The sequence below is a fragment of the Sinohyriopsis cumingii genome, chromosome 12, assembly GCF_028554795.1.
Source record: "Sinohyriopsis cumingii isolate HCF-2022 chromosome 12, ASM2855479v2, whole genome shotgun sequence".
NCBI lineage: Eukaryota > Metazoa > Mollusca > Bivalvia > Unionida > Unionidae > Sinohyriopsis > Sinohyriopsis cumingii.
Genome location: NC_142972.1, coordinates 91,979,739 through 91,999,728, shown reverse-complemented (window position 1 = coordinate 91,999,728; position 19,990 = coordinate 91,979,739). Strand labels below are relative to the sequence as shown.

General features: G+C 36.9%; 1 protein-coding gene across 2 annotated transcripts in view; it reads right to left on the bottom strand.

Annotated features, from left to right (window-relative positions):
- Positions 1 to 18,344, bottom strand: part of LOC149786980 (TPR and ankyrin repeat-containing protein 1-like) — a 65,438-nt gene extending 47,094 nt beyond the window's left edge. For both annotated transcript variants that reach the window (XM_089977527.1, XM_089977529.1), the window contains exons 1-5: positions 18,258 to 18,344; positions 13,225 to 13,375; positions 8,813 to 9,072; positions 6,360 to 6,531; positions 4,305 to 4,440 (exon numbers count right to left, since the gene is read on the bottom strand). In XM_089977527.1, coding sequence (XP_089833653.1) covers positions 4,305 to 4,440; positions 6,360 to 6,531; positions 8,813 to 9,072; positions 13,225 to 13,309 — 653 coding nt within the window. In that variant the 5' untranslated portion in view covers positions 13,310 to 13,375; positions 18,258 to 18,344. The remainder of the gene's footprint in view (positions 1 to 4,304; positions 4,441 to 6,359; positions 6,532 to 8,812; positions 9,073 to 13,224; positions 13,376 to 18,257) is intronic.
- Positions 18,345 to 19,990: the final 1,646 nt, after the last annotated feature.

Below are 19,990 nucleotides of genomic sequence, written 5' to 3'. Positions count from 1 at the left end.
GGAGCACCCTAACCCGAGCCTGGTGCATCTGTGTACTGGTATGTGTGGTGTTCAGTAGTGTATTGGAGCTGATAGGGAGTCCCAGTGTGCTTACAGTTCACCAAAAGGAGACCGCTCAGAGGATGCAAGTACAATCCTTTTACAAGAACGAGGTCCGCAGTGGAGATCAAGGTTTGCATGAAACATAGGTTAAGCCCAGTAGACAATAAGGTCTTGGCTTGAAAAGACGCCAAGAGAACAAAGACTAGTTTTATATTGGCGGGGACGTACATTCCCACGTAAACAACTAGAGAAGGGATTAGCACAGAGACCTTAGATAAGTGGCAAATCTCTTCACCTTGAGAAAATCCCCAGGAGATTAGTTACGTCAAACTGCACGGCTCGAAATGGGAAAACCTCCCAATCAGGTAATATTTCTAATGTGCAGAAACACTTTGGAAGTAAAGATCTGCATCCTAAATATTTTCGGAGACTGTCCGGTTGCTGTAACATACAGCGTTCCTAACTCAGGTGGCAATCTCCGTTTTGAATGAATCTACCTGCAAAAACAGTTTCAAGACAAAACGATCGGTGAAAACGCAAAACTTTCCACGTTTTTGATGAGAGGAAATTATGGGAGCAGAAGGCCAGAAACTGACCATTTTCTACCCTTTCTATTAAGTTCTTCTGTAGAAATACGTGCACCATATCCCTTATTTCAATGAATACTGACTGCTGCGAAAGAAAGGGATTCTTATAAAAGACATCAGCTCCTGGAAACAAAGCAGATATAACTTCACTGAGTTATTAATGGAACCACATATCATCCACGATGCCCGTACTAACCTGGCTAGCCAATCAACGGAAGAGGAATACAAAGCAAGAGAGGAAATGAATTTTTAGGACAGTTCCACCGACTCTTTAGAGAAGAGATTGGATTTTGCAAACTTTCTCCCTGGGTCCTTGCGTCCAGTCAGAGACGGGCAAGAAGGAGACTTTAATTTTAGCCGCTTAATTGACTGATGATATGTCCGTAAAAAATATATCAACTGAAGACCACAAGTGGCAATCATAATCAATATGCCTCATGATGATTTTGATTGGCCAGGAACCAGGATCTGATACGAGAAACATGCACTGTTTTTCATCTGGCATTGTGATAGCAAGGACGGAAAGAGACCTCCAAGGAGTGTCTATGCCTCAAAGGGAGCAGCCCGCATACGGTTTTCACTGGCATTCAGTACGACCTCTAAAGTGGCCAGAGGTAGATCAGTTCTGCTAAAACCTCAATTACCGAATTCCTTCTATTAGAAACTTGCGAAATTCCACATTAGGAACACTGTAGTAGGCTTCTGGATAAAGGTCGTCACGTGAGGCTAGCGTGACTAGGATCCCAACCTTATATTCCATCGCCTCCAGTGTCTAAACAGCACAAGTCCAGATCCTCTTCGAAATTACTCTTGTGACGATCCAACGTCCGGCGGAAGGCGGATTAAAGGATCATCCAAGGGAGCTCACTGTGTAGCTGACCGACGACTAGTTGTCACAGCGTAACATGGTGAGGGATAGTCCGTCTCTTAATTTGCCTTATGAATTTCTGGCCGCTCCAAAACCTTTGGGAGAACACGTTAACCGTAGTCGAAGGGCCTGGAAAGGGTAACAGTGTGGTCCGGGCGTGAGGCAGCCACCAGACTGGGATATTTCATGGCTTCGAAGATCGATGGATTTGATACAAACTGGATGGGTGGAGAATTCAGTATATTAGGTTTACCATCGTATCCAAAGCATATATCTCCTCCTTTTTTTCTCTGTATCTGGTTGATTGGGGAGATAAAGGGTATGGGGAAGAATATTTTAAGCCTTTTCTTGGCGAACTGACTTGAGACCAGCAAACCCAATGGAATATTCTGTTTACACCAGGACCTCTTATCTCCACGTGTCTCCTTTGTCCTGGATATAAGGGATTGTTAGAAGGTTTGTTACCGCAACAACTCACAGCGAGTGATGGGACTTGCCCTTACATTAGCATTTCCAGAAGACTGAGAATGCTTCTGATTCTTTTTAGATAATATGGAAGACGAAAAACAGCCGTCCTGGATATTATTTGGCCTCATTCGTACAAACAGTGTTAAGTGCGTAGCCATCAACTGTTATGAGGCTATTGCATGGCTCAAGAAATGACAACTGAGATTCACCTCCCTGAAATAGATAAAACGAGAAAATAGGGGAGGCTGGTGTAGATGTCGATTTGGATCCCTTCTTTAGTTAGAAGATTATCTGCCGTCTCCGTCTCCAACAAGATAGAGACACGGAGGTTTCGGTATCTACATAATTCCTGTCTCGATACCGATGGTGGGGTTCCATTGATCAATGAATATTACTATTAAGATCGGTCAGGCAAATCTGATCTGATAGATGAGTCTTCCTAAGAACTTATACAGCACCATCACTGCTCCTTACCATCAGTATGGCACTATATGCTCGTCATCTTCAATAGCCTAATCAATATATGAGGGTGCTGCTCCATCTTCACTCTCACACAGAATATTTTCTACGTATGTACGTGCCCACTATCAAGACCTAAACGGCATTCAGGGACCCTAGGGCTTCTTGATATTTCTCCACAAAGAACGATCTCTCCTAGGATTCAACCCCAGAGGACTTAGAGAATGATCCCATAATCTACTGGGGACATAATACTCGAATTTATGAATATGGAGAATTATTATTCTGAGTACTAATACTGTGATTTGTAAATGTGGAGAATCATCATTCTGAGTACCAAGGGACACAGCGAGAGATCTCATACCCTTCTGGGATCGAAGGGACAAGGAGGAAAAGGAAGCTATCTTTCTCCCGCTATATGTGACTAGATTCCTGGTAAGGTCTTAAATCTCTAAGCACAACAGACAACAATATGGGCATCCGCCCTTACACGTACAGCCAATATAAGAGAGGCAAGAAGGAGTGAGCATCCATGCGGTCTTGTTATGCCCAGACTTTTCTTTATTCTGCTGCATTATTATTAATGCAAAGCAAAAGTTCCAGAAAGGAATTGGAAACAAAGATAGATGATGATGATGATGATGATGATGATGATGATGATGAAGATGATGATGATGATGATATATAACGGGGCGATAACTCCGAAAACTGAACGTATTCATAGGAAGGATACTATATTCACACTGACATTCTGGGAACATTAAAAAATAAAACAGGTTGATGATACGAGGCAATGCTATGGATGCCAGTATCAATACCTAATGCCTACGTTCACTGTAAGAATGGGACGGATGTAATAAGATTATGCCAATTTAGATAAAACAGGACAATAAATACGTCAAATAGAAAATGAGAGATTACAGAAACACCCAGTTTACAATGTAATGAAGATATTATGACTTGAGAAATACGGTCATAATCGTAGAATTCTAGAGCCTGAAATAGGCTTCAAGAGTGATTTAAATCATGATCGATTAACATTGGTGCCCATGAAAAAAGGTTTGCTGCGCATATGCCCATGATGTGTTGCTGAGAATGGATATATGTTCAATCTAGTTATAGATATTCTAGAACTTTCTATCTGATATGAGGATGGTATTTTTAATATGGATAAGGGTAATTCCTGTTTTCATTGCTTATGAAATGTTGGATAAAATGAATACTTTTGTTAGTACTAGACCTGAATTGTAAAACGCCTTCTGATTAAACTCATGAAGGATCACATTTTTATAAGGTTATATTTTTATAAATTACATCTGATTTTGTTGTGGGAATTACAAGGACATCATTGTAAGTTATAAAACTTATGATCATGGAATTAGCATTCAAGGGTTCAAAAGAGCATCTCTTATTTCTTTAACTTTCTAGCTTCTTCTTTGAATGAAAAACCAAAAAAAAAAAAAAAAAAAAACGGTTGACCCATAAATCTGATTATTAATGCATTCTACTGACACAAACTTTGGTGTAAAATGAAGGCAAGACAAATTTTTATCTCGTTTTGGGGTCAAGCTTATATTAAAGTCACAGACTTGGGATTACATTTTTCACTGGAATTGTCATCAAGCGTGGACGTTTGTATCACTCTTCTAAGTATTACTTCTAATTATTAACAAAGATGACTGAAAATCAAACTACGTCCCACCAGCGTAAAGCTACCCACCAACATTTGCCGGAAATTCAACAACGTTTGGTAGATCCTTGGGTTGCTGAAACAAACAAATTGATGCTGAGAGACGACGCTATCACCAAATAAATGCAAACGAATGCAATATGTTGATATATTATATCATGCGGCAATATGTGTCTATCATATGACTTACTCATGGATTCCAAGAACCAGAAGACACACGCCGTTCCAGCAGCTGGTATGTGCTAAAGTCCGGACAACTTCAAATAAAATCTGTGGGTTCTCAGGCAATTTAATATCTGCTAAAACCTGACCTACAACAGCAGCACCTGGAACATAAGGTTATAATAGTTTGCAGCTATTGAATCATCGCATATGTTTTAAAGCAATTGCTGGACTCCATTTCATACCAATCAAACTAGGACGAATTCATTAACGAACACAGCTCAGCCAAACCCATACTCCCACCCTTTGTATACAAATTCTTAAATTATCAGCTAAAATCTGAAAACCTAGGCAGAAGAAGAAGACGAAGAATAAGAAGAAGAAGAAGAAGAGGACGAGAAAGAAGAAGAAGAAGAAGAAGAAGAAAAAGAGAAAGAAGAAGATGAACTGTAAATTTCACAAAAGGAAGGTATCCATTTTCAGGCAATCTCCAAATCAAATGTTATTCCCTTAGTAGCGTTCTTATTGTCTGGTGACCTTTTATTAATCTACACAACTCAATGTCTCATTTTAAAACTAGCGTAACTGCTACTATTCCAATAGAACATAGAGGTTTTCACTGAAATACTTGTTAACGATATAAACAATTCTCCTTATGGAAACAATAGTGTTCCTTGCTAGTGAATTGGTATCAGGAATGAGTTAACATGTAACGACCGGTGATTGCTTTCATCTTCAAAGGTCAACACTTTTAGTAATATGAAGATAATGATATATTTCGCCAGTTTTTTAATTTGTTATATATATATATATATATATATATATATATATATATATATATATATATATATATATATATACATACATACATACATACATACATACATACATACATATATATACCAATCATTCACTATTTTGATTAATAATCATACCACTAATGGTGAAGAAGACAAGACATCCAGGCTATAAAAGCATGACATCTGATCTGAGTCATACAGGCCTAAGACACTTGAGCCTCCCTGGGTACAAATTCAAGGCAAATTCAAGGCATATGACAATATTTCAGTAACAGACGTTATGCGGATTCAGCAAAATATCTCGAACACAGGACATAAGCATTGCTGATGTTGATGATGCAATCTCCAACTCAACATTAGACACTCTGATGTTCGGCAAAAAGGACACTGAATTAGTACTATTAAGTACCCAACCCTTGCAATAAGGAGGTTACACATCACATATTTTTGGGATAACTTCATTAGGTAACTAGATAACATTCACAATAACCTGGGACAAGATATACGGACATTTTTAAATGCATTCCTTAATGAATTTACTTTAATGTCATGTGAACAGGGATGAATATGTCGATTGGTAATTGGAAGAAGTACCATAGCAAGTGCATACTATGAATTCTCTATTTGTTGTGAATCAATTTCGGAGGCTTTAGAAACCTCTGTCTTATTATACCATCCGTTAATTAATTAAATAAGGAATGCAGTCATGTTATGTCTTCCTTTGACTTGTTAAACATATTCATGACAGCTGTTTTCGTCGTTAGCAGAGTAAACATGTTGGCATTTTTTGTACCCCATATCATATATTTTGCTGATATACCAAGATATACCAACGCCACACCATTTATTCCGATTATAGACTGCATGCACAGAACTACAACATGTCACCTTTATCATAATTGACGATCTTCTTTGTTATTCAGGGCAATTATGAACATTATCTAATCGCTTTATTTTCTACGTATACACTTCGTTGAAACCCGTGGAATTTAATATGAAATTACCTCTCTCTTTCTCATACAGTTGCCTATATTTAATGTTGTATGATCACATCTAGTCATACCGATACTTCAAACATCTTAGGATATCATCATCCAGCACAACAGCGATGTACTCAAGGTTAATAAATGAACAGGTCCCTGGCGCACATCATCTTTGTAAACAAAGACTGCCTAAATGTCAACACCTTGAACCATGCCAAGTATTTTTGTGAAATATTATGTTGGCACTACAACGAACCTATATCATTTAACAGGTCTGTAAAGTAACAAACATAAGCATACCGGTTTCTTTCACCTGTGGAATAAGTGTGACAATCTCCATCAAAAAGGATACTGTGTCATTATTCCCTTTGGGATTTTGTTTATGAAGAATTCCAAGACCATTAGCAAAATGACAAAGAGCAGCTTCCAATCCCTGACAAATTTTGCTGGCCATCCCTGCTCGCCAATAACCCTAAATGATAGAAAGAATAATAAGCTACAGTCTTGCAACATGTATCTCATGATGTTCATGTGAATTTACAACATAGCCTCTCTGTTCCTGTTATAAAATATAATGCCTACAAATATCACCGTAGGTATAACAATATGTATCGCTTGGTGATGATGTTATTAACATCAGAACACCGTGCTTCCGCTATTTTAGCAATATCAATAGGAGTGCAATAATCTTTATCACACAATATTCATGTTCGTTAATGGTTTAACATCTCATTTTACAGTATGGAACTTAACACTTAGAATATCACTGAAGGTGTACAGTCTCATCACATTACGTTCGTGTTTGTTAATGTCAGAAAATAATGTTTCTCATTATGTTACACAACATTTAGCTGTACAATTTGGGATATAAAAATATCTAACACATATGTTCACGTTTTGTTTGTCTTTGGCGCATTGAGATTTAATGACAGATAGGGTATCCAGGACAGCCAGTATAACTAGTGGAGGACGAAGCAATGACAGCCCCAGTAAGACCCACCAATTCACATAACTCTACTGGCAAGAATACTCATTTGCCCACATTGTCTGATCCCAAGATTCGTCCCCACTCGATTACAGGTGAACTGGCAATGATCAGTTAAGACGATAGCTTTAGACCATTCATCCATTTCGTTCCCCTGTTCATGTCTTATTAATGTCATATCATTCTGTTAATGTCACAAGATGCTATTAACACGTGTTAATTAACATCAGAACATCCTAATATGACGTAATGTATTACATTTCAATACTACACGGTAACATCAGCAATGCAACGTCTTTAACATTATGTCTTCAACGTTGTCTCAGCGGGGGCCCAGAGTGACCGAGTCGTCTAAAGCGCTCTCCGTTACAGATCACTGCCATCTCACCTCTGTCTGCGTGGGTTCGAGTCTCGGATTCAGCCAATGTGGGTATGTGACAAAGCTTGCCAGTAGCTTCTCGTGGGTCGGTGGTTCTTTCCGGGGGTTTTCCCAGGTTCTTCCTCCACCATTAATACCGAGCGCCATGCATAGCCTATCGTGTGCTGAAAATGGCGTTAAACCCTACAACAACAACAACGTTATCTCAGCTCGGGACTATTTGATACAAAATATAAAACTCTGAATAATAAGCTTTAACAAATAAATTATTATTAACCCTACTCCTAAATTTAGCATAAAATATTCTCTTGTAAAAATTATTTCAATATACCAGCTATGCAGCTTGTAAAATACAAAATATTGATGCATATTTGATTTAAGGGCAATTGCGTAATCTACAATAATTGGTATGCCACTCTGTCCCAGATTAAGGGACGATATTAGCTTAAAATAATATCCAGTTACAACGAGAGGACTTTCAAAATAGCTACTACTCCAACCATATTTCATGTAAGATCAGAATTGTTTTAAATTTAGGTACAGTTGAACATCATTAGACATTTTGTCGTTAAAACACCATGTAACTTTGACACTTCATGTACGAAGAGTAGACAAAACAAGATTTTCAAGATAGCTGCTATGTTGGTCACAATGAATGTCAAATCAGTATCATTTCCTTCTAGAACCATGAAAACATCATAAGAAACCGTTTCGTGGAGGCACCAAGTCGATGGCTGAAATAAACTAATTATATTTACAATTAGCTCTAACTTGTAATCTGCAGGACGTTTATAACCTACATTATGTATTTTATAAATATCCACGTAATTGTATTCGTTTTAGTGTATTCGATTTTTTTCAGCACGGTCATACATGCATAGCCCATGTTCAGTAATATTTCTGCTTTGTTATTAATTCTCTTTTGAATTGTCATTATCATGGTTAACACGTTCATACCAGTCGTGGTTCTTTTAACAAATGAACCTTCATGTTTAGCTATAACAGCAACCTGAAGCAACTTATAGTGACAGTTCAACCACCTCATGCAAGTAATACAATTCTTATCAATATACATAGTATATAATTAACTATATTTGTATCAGTTTTGTCAATGTCCTTTCAGGTTTTTCTCAGGACTAACAACTGCGGGTCTCGCATGTGAAGATACCAGCAGCTGTTATTCTAGCCGATAACTTTTTAACTAAGAATTAACTTAAATGTTTGCGTTAAGGAAAGGAATACGCATATCGATAAATTGATAAGGATAGTGGCATCTCTCTCACTCTCTCTCTCTCTCTCTCTCTCTCTCTCTCTTCCTAATTGGTGGGTCTAGGACACAAATTCCAATCATCCTGGAAAACGCCCCAGTGACAAGAACACAAAACTCACCATTGGATAATGCGGAGCCATTCCAGTACATAACGATGCGCTGTTTAAAGCCAGCTGGTATTGTCCCAATTCATAGAAGCACAGTGATATATTTGATATTGTTTTCCAAAAGTCTTCTTCATGTAAACGATCGAGGTCAAAACTGAACAGGCAATGGAGTATTGTGTTGTTCTGGTTTAAGGCTTCAGTATATTCTCCTTCAAGGGCATGCTTCTCGGCGAGCTCTCTGTGATGTCTTACAAAATTAGCAAGCCCTCCTACTGTAAGAGATGAACATTTAATCTACTTAAGTACGTCATCAATCCATGTAAAGTTAAACTATAACGGTCCTTCGATTCCGAGCATAGACAATAATTTGTTGTTATTAAACTTCAGCAATATTAGGTTTTATGCTGTATTATATTAAGACATGGGTACAACCGAACGAGCAATGGAGAAGAGACAGTGTAGTGAATGGCATAGTATGCGCCTGCCTCCTGTTTAGTAGTCTTCTATGTAATTACCTGAAATTGATGTGCAGAAATCAATTCTCTTCTGTCAGTCACAGTGAATTTTACCTTTACCTGTAATAAAGTTATTCAGCGGAAGCAATTTCCATTCGTTCACTTAAAGTAAATTTGACCTGTCAGCTTTTGAATGACAGATAGTAAGTAAAAAAGTAGGGCAAACAGTTTATTATGCAACGTGTATGACATTGTAATTGGAAAATTCAGCTACAATTGGACTGTAAAATTGTAAATGTAGTTGCTTGTCACTGAATTTTATAACAAGATCACTGTCAGTTATGTTGATACCGCATTTTAATACCTAATACGTTATTTGCTTTCATAAGCATGTATTCTGTTTGAGAGTATTGGTAACACAGTTGTTAGAGTTCTGGACTCGTAATAAAAGCATTACTGGTTCAGCACCCACCCAAGTCAACCCAGGTATATTGCGTCAGCAGTATGTTATTGGAAAAGGTACCTAGCTGTCCCCCCCCCCTTGCTCGATTCTTTGCATGATATATCCAATAATGTGCTAAAATGCTGCAACAAAATCGAAGCAAACAACTCTGAATAACTTTACTCTTTACTCTTATGGGAATGAAACTGTGTGGTTTACTTAAAAGCAACAGTTTTGTAGGTTCTTACTTTCTTGAGTTTGTCGTACTGAAAACTGAATACTGAGTTACGATCATAGGTCTCTACAAACGAATATAACGACGTTCAATTCCACGCACTTGTGAGCAAGTAATTTGATTAAGTTATTCAAAGCAATCGCCTTGTCATGAATAAATTGAGCTATCGTAACCAAAGAAAATGCTAATACAGTTTTCTTTGTTCTTAAAAGCTCCATTGTTCCATTGATCTAATCTATATAAATTAGATTTTTCATTTCTCTCATAGACCGCTATCAAACATAACGTTCCCGGCATCTGGAGAGTAGGTGCTACATCAAGGTTGATGGCAGGAAACCTCTGTTCTTCAAGCAAGCCTTGCCATAAAACAAAATTCTGCCAAAATTGAATTTCACTTAACTAATATCACAGTATCGTTGACACAGTAGATAGAAAGCGTGAATTTTGAAAGCAATAAAATCACCTGACATTATGAACCTTCCTAATTCTAAGAAGTCGTCTGACAGAAGGGAAGCTGTTTCTCTGGAAATCACATATGACTGATAAAACTCATATAATCCCAGGCGTCCGTAAGCGGAAACAAGAGGTGCACAGATCATACGACAAATAAATCAGAGAATAAACTGCGAGATACTCTACTGCAAATGGAGTTTTAAAATATCAGGAGGAAGGTAAACAAACGCAACAGTCTAAATATCTGATATCAGTTCATTAAACTCAAGTCAGTGCGGAATCCATTACAAGAAGAAGAAAACAATTCCTATGTGAGCCCTTTGTTGCTTGATGACTTTTTCTTTTATACAAAGAGTATGAAAACAATATCAATTGACTTTAACAACATTAAGGAAATGTTTCTGAGGAAAGTGCTGACCATGATAAGAGTTAATGATGTGCCCTACTCGTTAATAGTTAATAGGAATTAGACCTTGCGTCATCGTGTGTCTTTAGTGGATAGGAAATTAAGACAAACGGCGGCTGAGCGTGTGACTGCATGGCTTAAACGAGGAAGAAAAGAACTATTTTGTTTGTTATTGCCAAATTAGGCTACCTGCTCTATGTTGCAAAGATATACAGGTACGTGACAGCAGGAGTTAACTTTTCATGGGTCTGGGATGCGATATCCATTGCAATGTAGTCGCGCAACTAGGACTCTTTGATTCAGTTTGTTAACTGATTTATTATACCCTCCTCAAACCCTTTCCTTTAAGCTCTTCCAGTTAATTAGAGTGCTCGGAAGGCGGTATCAATATCAAATATGTTCAAAACGAATTTCACAGAGAGAGAGAGAGAGAGAGAGAGAGTGAGCTTGCTCTCTCCTTTCAAGGAGACGGAATTTTACCCAGATGCATGCAAGGATAAGTATATATATATATAGTATATATATATATATATATATATATATATATATATATATATATATATAACCCCAAACCTTCACGAGTATTGAAATGTTCGGCATTCTATCTCAGACCACTGGAAACATAATTATAGCTCTGGTAAGTTGTCTTTGATTTCGCTATTTTAAAACAAAGTTTAGCTACTCCCCATAAATGATATGCAAGTGCAATATTTGCTCTATAACATTGTCTTTGAATATCAATATGAAAGACAGCAACTGATACATCAATTGGCACTTTATCATGTTAAAGGAGTAGAATAGATATATCTTATATAACTTATATTCCAGTTTCTTGAAGAGTCATAAATTATGGCTTGGAATGAAACGTAAAGGCAAGTCGATCTGTATTAGCAACACTTTGACTTGACAAAACATCCTGTTCAAGTCCGTTGAAGTCTTTCTTGGTCAGTGGTAAACACATTTACAAAAATCTGTGCAAAATGCATTAACTAGAGCTAAAGTATTAGCTTGAAAACACGGACTTGAAATTCCATGTATTGGTATCAAAATCACTAGCACAATATTACTCTATTGATGGCTTCAGGCCAACGACTATTAGGAGCAAGCAAATTTTTTTTTCTATTTCATTAAGTAGACGTAGGAATTAATGACATCTACGGCAATGTGTGGTACCCATTATTAGTGTTATCTAGTTCATGAGCTTACTATCTTTAACAATAACAAAGTCATAAAATAATTAGGTTGATGCAAACTTGGACAGATTTTAAAGCAATATTTACATAAAATTGAATGACTATTGCGTTTATTTTTTATATTATTGGAATTCAAGCTACACAAATATAACTGTCTTAAGCGACATTTTTAAACCTTCATTTCGACCAACAATGCTCTTTCTTGTTCATATTTTACCACTTCGCCCGTGGCAGTGACTACAAAAACCAGTTATTCCAGTATTTTAGTTCAGCGTGAATCCTAACGTCGTCTGCTAATATTTATAGTGTTTACATTGATACCGCTTACATGAGCATCGCCATGTCTCACATCTACATGCAATGAAGAGACACAATATAAGTCTACCTGACTTTATAGTCTGGTGAGATACACATAATATCAAAGACGACCTAACAGTTCTCGTCGGACTGATATCTGTATGCATTACAAGTTGATATAACATCTTTGTCAGTACCATAGTTTCCATTAAGATTCCATTCAGTCATGTTGGTTGTATGCGTTATAAAAATAACTGTTTCTAGGTTTGTGTCTGTCGCTTGATGCAAATGTGTCGGCACGGTGTCTTTTATCAAATATTAAAAGGCCAGTATGGTATGTTACTTTCGCCAAATTAAATTTTGCAGATTTATTCTTGTAATGGTGGATTGGTAGCAATTTGAAATCATTATAAACTATGATCTTGTAAAATTGGAAGAGGTTAGAAGTGTTGGAGTAGACAATATTAATAATTGGTATATATTGTAGCAATATAAAAGGGTAGATCAACCTTCTTCATTCCATGTAGCTCACTGTCAACCTTTGGCAACATCTTTTAAACAATAACCACAATCGATCAGCATAGTTTGTAAAATTTTGAAACGTAGACCCGCTAGTATAGTTTCGCATAAAGTTCTGAAAAATGTTATCAAGTTATGTGATGTAAAAGGTTAAGAAGTGTGTTCTATAATTGTAGTAATTACAGCTATATATAGAATGACGTAATTTGTACAACTTTGAAAATCCCATATACCAAAATTTCATTCTACCAGATTGGGGTCAAAATTGGTGCAGATATTTATTGTTATGAACGTTTAAATGTTATTTACTAATAAATAAAGGGCCATGCTATCAATTCACTTTGCCATACAACTAGGCGATATAAACATGAGAGGTGATACTCATTTAAGCAGAATTTGAAATCGCATTATTTGCAGTACTTACAATCAGCAAGTTCCGGGTATAACTGTAGAAGAAGTTCCCGCATAGGAAACCCAGGTGGGATAGATATGGGCGGTGGATAGGCCATCCTGCATTTAAATTCCTTTAAAGTCAATGCTACTTTGTCGAAGAAATGAACCTCTTGCTCCTGAACCTATTGGAAATAAAATATAAATTATTTACAATTTAAGACGACGCTCACAATGACAAACCATGAATAATTGCACTAGATAGAGTATCAACAGCGACAGATATAACCAGCGTTTTCCTCAAAAGCAAAATAACTGTTACTTAAATTGATTGGAAACAAATGTGACAATAATAAACGTAGTCGTATAACTTTATGGCCTACATATGTTCAAAACGGGTTTCATAAGAATCTTAAACTGGAGGCTTTTTTCTTCTAGATTTAACCGCGCATATGACACGGTCTGTCATGCAAGTCTGCTTTTGAAAGTGCACTGAGTATTGCCGAGCTGGATAGGTGAGACTGTTGAACGGTTCCTTCGCAAAAGGCGTTTCAGAGTGCGCTGCAACTTGTGGAGGCATCAGGTATTGGACTCCCACAAAGGTCATTTTTCGCCAAGTTTGTTCAATGTATATATCAATGACTTACCCGTAACACAGTCGCGCAAATTCATGTATGCAGATGACATTACTATCGGGACTCAAAGTCGCTCGTTTGCTGAGCTTGATGGGATACTAAACCAGGACCTAGAGGATATGAAGGACTTTTTCAACAAAGACAGTCTTCAGCATTTTTCACGTTAAAAAGTCAAATGTGAACCGTAAGGTTTTCATCATCCTCAGTGGGCACCAATATATAACGCGACCTAACACCAACATACCTAAGTGGGACTCTGGACAGATCTCTGACTTTCTACAACCAACTGAAGAAAACTGCAGCAAATCTTAAAGCACTTGAAACAACCTACTCCGCAAACTGGCTGGCTTAACCTGTGGCGCTAGTGCTCAAACACACAATGCATCAGCACTAGTCCTCTGTTATTTGACAGCCGAGTATTGCGCTCCTGACTGGGCTCGATCATCCCATACTAAGTTAATTGATTTCCAGCTCAAACAAACAATGCTCATAATCTCTGGTCCTTCTCCTTTACCATGAATGCAAGTACTTGGCAACATTCCTCCTCCACATCTGAGTGGACAGGAATCGATCAAAAACATGTTGGCTAAGGTCTATGCCAGTGAGAAACTTCCACTGGACATAAATATCACCTCACATGCAGCAGTACGCTTGAGTTCGAGATAACCAATCTAGTTTGGTCCGTTGCCGGAGGATATGACAGCTATTTCGTCATGGAGCGCTGAGTGGTCTTCAAACGATCTTGTAAACCGCTCCCTCATAGCTGAGCCATCTATCTGCCCTCCTGTCTTCAACCTTTCACGTCATCTGTGGACCACACTGAACCGCTTTAGGAAAGGACAGCGTCGTTGTGCAGTCAACCATCTCTGATGGGGCCAGGCCGCTAACTCTTCATGTTGATGCAGAACTCTTCAGACCATGTCACACATTGTGAACAACTATCCACTGACAACGTTCTCCGGTGGAATGCAGGCATTGCATGTTGCTGATGATGACGCTGCTAAAAAGCTGGATTCTGCGCATTCACCATTAACATATATCATATTTTTCTTACATTCCCCTTTTTATGTAAAATAACAGGTTGCACAGATCGCGCACTCCATTTTCATACTACTCATTGCAACGTATTTGTTCCATAAGTTAAATGCAATGCTAAACATGATCGAACATAATGTGCCGAAAGAGTATATTTATCTAAATGTGTTGAATGGTTCAATGCGCCTTGTTTATATATTACTTACCTTTGACAACTTTGGTCTTTAAAGTAAGTACATTTCTACAGATTAAAAAGGATAGCGTGTACACATCAAGTAATAATAAGGTAGACAAGCCAGGCTTTGGCCATTTCAGTATATCTTATAAGTTGATCGCTTGTGCCGACTTTGTCTTTTGCTGTGAATATTTAGGGAAAATGCGTCTGTTTTGCGCTGACTTCTCTTTCTTTTCTTTCGTAAAATGAAATGAAATTAAAATACCCGATTTATGCTTGTCACTGACTACTTGTTTTACAGCTATGATATCCTACGGAAGAAGAATAACAACCTCTTATCAAACATTCACGTGACCCATGCGTCATAGGCACCAAATACATGAGCATTAAACTCTGCCTCTGTTTTGTTTTGAAAGGTGTTCATATAGATGAAAAACCAGATCTGTGGAGACACTTTCATGTGCTCAGATTCACACCCAACGTGCCTGGTTTGTCATGTGCTATAAAAATTTGATTTAAATACAAAATTTACACACTTGAACACCTGGTCACATGAAAACAGGTAGAAATTTAAAAGAAAGTGAGCAAAATGTCCCGCATTGTTTACAAATAAAAAGTAATTGTAATAATAATTATACCATTAGATTCCTAAGATTGCCGCATCGACGGATGGTATTATGTAGACAGAAAGCTTGTCTTAACCCGAAGGATATGGTGAAGTAGAAATAAAGCGTGTCCAGGATCCACGTTAGTAACTACTAAATTACGAATTGCTTACAGTAAATAACACAAATCGGAATACTTGCGAAAAGATGAAATTCAAATTCAACTTTGATTCTCCATTTAACATGCATCAATGAGGTATGCACAAATTAAAGTTGCGCCCTTAATCAGGTATACAAGAACTGACTCGTCTCTATTTTTTTCTCACACTTTAGTCTAGTATAGAAAAGTGAATGTTGTTTGCCGTATCTTTGAGTATCATCCGAACAATAAGTGCAAAAGTCAGACATACATGTATATGCATAGATATAAATTCTTATCAAAGTTTTAAACTTGATATCTTTTGTCCAACACTATTCCAGGTCAATGATGAAATAAGCTTTTACTGAAAATCACTATAATCGATACAACAACAATACTAACTGAGGCCTATGATAAAGTAGGTACTTCACGGTATACTTCCCTGACGGGGTATCAATGTTCAACCCAACTGCGAAGTAGAATTTAAACGTTTGTATGTTTATACTTGTGGAGGCAAATTTTAGTAGGAACACATGCTGAAAAGAAAGTATTGCAATACATGTGGCAAGGATAAGTATCATGTACATGTAATCAGGTTAAATCATGAGAAACAGCACCTCATGGAATTGCCTTTTAACTTTTAAAGGAATTAAAAGCCTGAGGTTATGTTCTTAAAATATTGCAACATACACTCATACTCAGGTGTATAGATAAAAGGAACTAATTATATCAATTATATCCATTATACAAGTACCCCAAAAACAATGTCTCCTGTTTCAAAAAAAAATGGCTGAACAGCCTCACCCCCCACCGCCATATTGCCTTAGAAGGTCATGGCCTTTGTATTGCCTTTTGAACAGTCAATGCACTAAATTTAAAATAGAAGATAATTTAAAATAACACACATAAGCATACACTTTCATGATAGCAAATTAACTCTAGTTTCATTTCGTTACATTGTTATAGATATATGAAATACGGAGGGTTTTAAAATATCGTCACCCAAATTGATAATTACAAAAGATCAAGACTCGAGATCCATTGCAAGTTCCAATCGTGTCGAGACAGTCAGTCAGGTTTCAGTTATCATTACCACACGATCCATTCACGACAGTATCTTTAAATTCAAAGTTTTATCAGTCACGAGGTGACCTGGAACCAAAGTAATATCAGGACGTGGTAATAAGAACTCCATGGGAAATACTGACATACATCACATAAGTTATTCGTTTGTACATTAAATTTAACAATGACTGACAGAACATCGTCATCACCTCAATATTGTTTTGTCTCTTCAAATAAGATGGACAGAAATAATTACGAGTATCATGCATCTGATTAATCTTTGTGCGCAATGTTTAAACAAAATTATGTGCATGGTGTATGCATGCAGGCCCATGTGTACAAAGTCACACATAAACCAGAAGCTCTTTTTGCTGAAACTGTTGAAGTGAATTCTATAATAGTTGTATTTATATAGACAATTTCATTACATCCACTAGATACTCTAATGGGCGTAATACAATATATGCTGTCTTTAACAGCCGTAGGGAAATAAAATGCTGTGAATACGTTATCGTTTAGTCCGCTCCCATTTTCTTAAACGAAGCTGGTCAAGGTTTTCCCATTTTTTGAAAAGACGACCATTTCTACAAATATGATACAGGCTGAAGGAAGAGCCATCATGCTTCAACCAAATTTGGGAACTTTCTGTACCATTGTTCCAGTGATGGGAATATCTATTGAGAAAGTATACTATAATCTGACATGTCCTAACAATTAAATGCGTGAAATAACTGATGTAAAAACAATCTTACCCCTTTTCTTCAGTGCTTCAGCAGGAACGGGACGTAATAAAATCAGAAATATAACCAACATAACAAACATCAAAACAAAGCAGATGACACTCAGAATGAAAGATATAAGCTGTTAGTCAAACCTGTTCGAAATACATAGTCAAAATATATGGCGTTTGGCACATCTCAATATCCACACTTCTATTTTGTTATCACACACACCCCACACACACCGATATATATATATATATATATATATATATATATATATATATATATATATATATATACAGACACACACACACACACACACAAATGTACACACAAACAATTACATTGGAGATGGAAAAGTGTACCTATTATCGACACATTCTCCTGAAGAATTTGCCGAATACAATCGCCTTCTCTAAATCGACGAAGACAATGTTAACAACACATGGCAAAAAGCAATACGGAATTTTTTTTTAAAATTGCGATTAATAACACCATACTCGCATCTCCCGGGGTTGTACTGATGAATTCGTTCTGTAACTACTAAATTACGAATGATTTACAGTACATCGTTAAACACATTACTAATTGCTGAAGATTTGATTCAATTGAAACTTGAATTTGCCATTGAACTAACATTCTGCAAGTATATACTTATTAAATTTTATTCCCGTGTCTCATATCCACCTACCGTCTCATATCTGGAATGTTCTTCTATCAAACTGTTGTGGAAAAGTCAATGTTGTTTGCTATATGTATGTATATCATTCGAACAGCAATTAAAAAAATATCCGACATTCAGGTATATTTATATAAATATAAATAACCACTTATCAATGGTTTTTATCTGATACACGTTTGCCAAAATCTATTCCAGGCTAATGATGAAGTAATCATTTGCTGAAAAGAAATATAATCTATACACCAAAACAATAATCGGACCTAATTTGAATGTCTCCACTTCCTGTTAAACTACCATGAAAGTATATCAATGTTCAACCCATTTGCAGAGTAGAATGTTGAATTTCGTATTTTGTATAAAAGGCAAATTTTAAAATAAAAACGTAACTCTTGCTTTATATTCCAGTTACACATCTCCTTATAAATCACCTTTTTGCAGCCGTGGAGCTAAGTTTTATTCGCACAAACACTGGATGGAAACACAGATATGCAGATGTGGCATGGCTATGTCTAATGTACAATTAAACGGCTTCTGTGAATGAAAACCAATTCAACATGGGCTGTCCATTTCAAATTTTAAATGCACTTTTACTCTGATTTATAAACAAAATAACACATTCTATTCATTCAATACATTTTTCAGAAATAATTTGTCTCCAGGTTAGATTTTAAAGGGTGTCTTGGTTCGAAGAAAAATCCCAGTGTTCCTCACACCACCATATTCATTTATTTATTTACATTGTCAGAAACTTGCTTATTAGAGTGGTGCAGTTAAGGTGCTACCTTTAAAATAGAAAACGTTTTTGAAACAAGACAGAACGCGTAAATTTTCGTGATAAGTAATCAGAGCTTCTTTCTTTTCATTAAAGTGATACCCGCACATGGACAGAGAGAGAGGGTATAGTAATATCCACACCAAAAAATGTAATGACGTGACAAAAGCTTACGACTCTTAATCCATTACAAACACTGATCACAACGAGACACTCAAATTGTTTCTTTTTAGTTATCTACAACAAACGTTACATTAATGAGAAGGGGCCCCGAGTGGCCAAGTGGTCTAAAGCGCTCTCCGTTACGGATCACTGCCATCTCACCTCTGTCCTGGTGGGATCGAGTCTCGGATTCGGCTAATGTGGGTATGTGAGAAAGCTTGCAAGTAGCTTCTCGTGGGTCGGTGGTTCTTTCCGGGGTTTTCCCGGGTTCTTCCTCTACCATTAATACTGGCCGCCATGTATAGCCTATTGTGTGCTGAAAAATGGCGTTAAACCCTAAAATAACAACAACAACAACATTAATGACAGTATTTGCAAATTACAAGCGGACTGCAAATTCAATACTAGCACGTGATCACGGGAGTTCTATCCAATATATTGAAACACCATTACAGGAGTTGTTGGTGTGCACATAAACGTTAACATTGGGTTACATAACATCTTCAACACTCCATCATCGCATGGCCTCATCTAAAAAGATGGACAGACATAAACTCGAGCTCTAATTTGTGCGAATTTAGTTTTAGAATCAACCCATGAGAGACACCTTTCACGGCTGATTATCGTTGTCTTTGTATCTAAGTATTGATATAATCAAACACACCTCAGAAAATAGTCCAGATCATAAATTTGATTTAATTTATAATTATGATTATTTATTTTGTTATTTATGTAACCATGTTACGCACATATACACGCACAAAGACACTCCCATATATATATATATATATATATATATATATATATA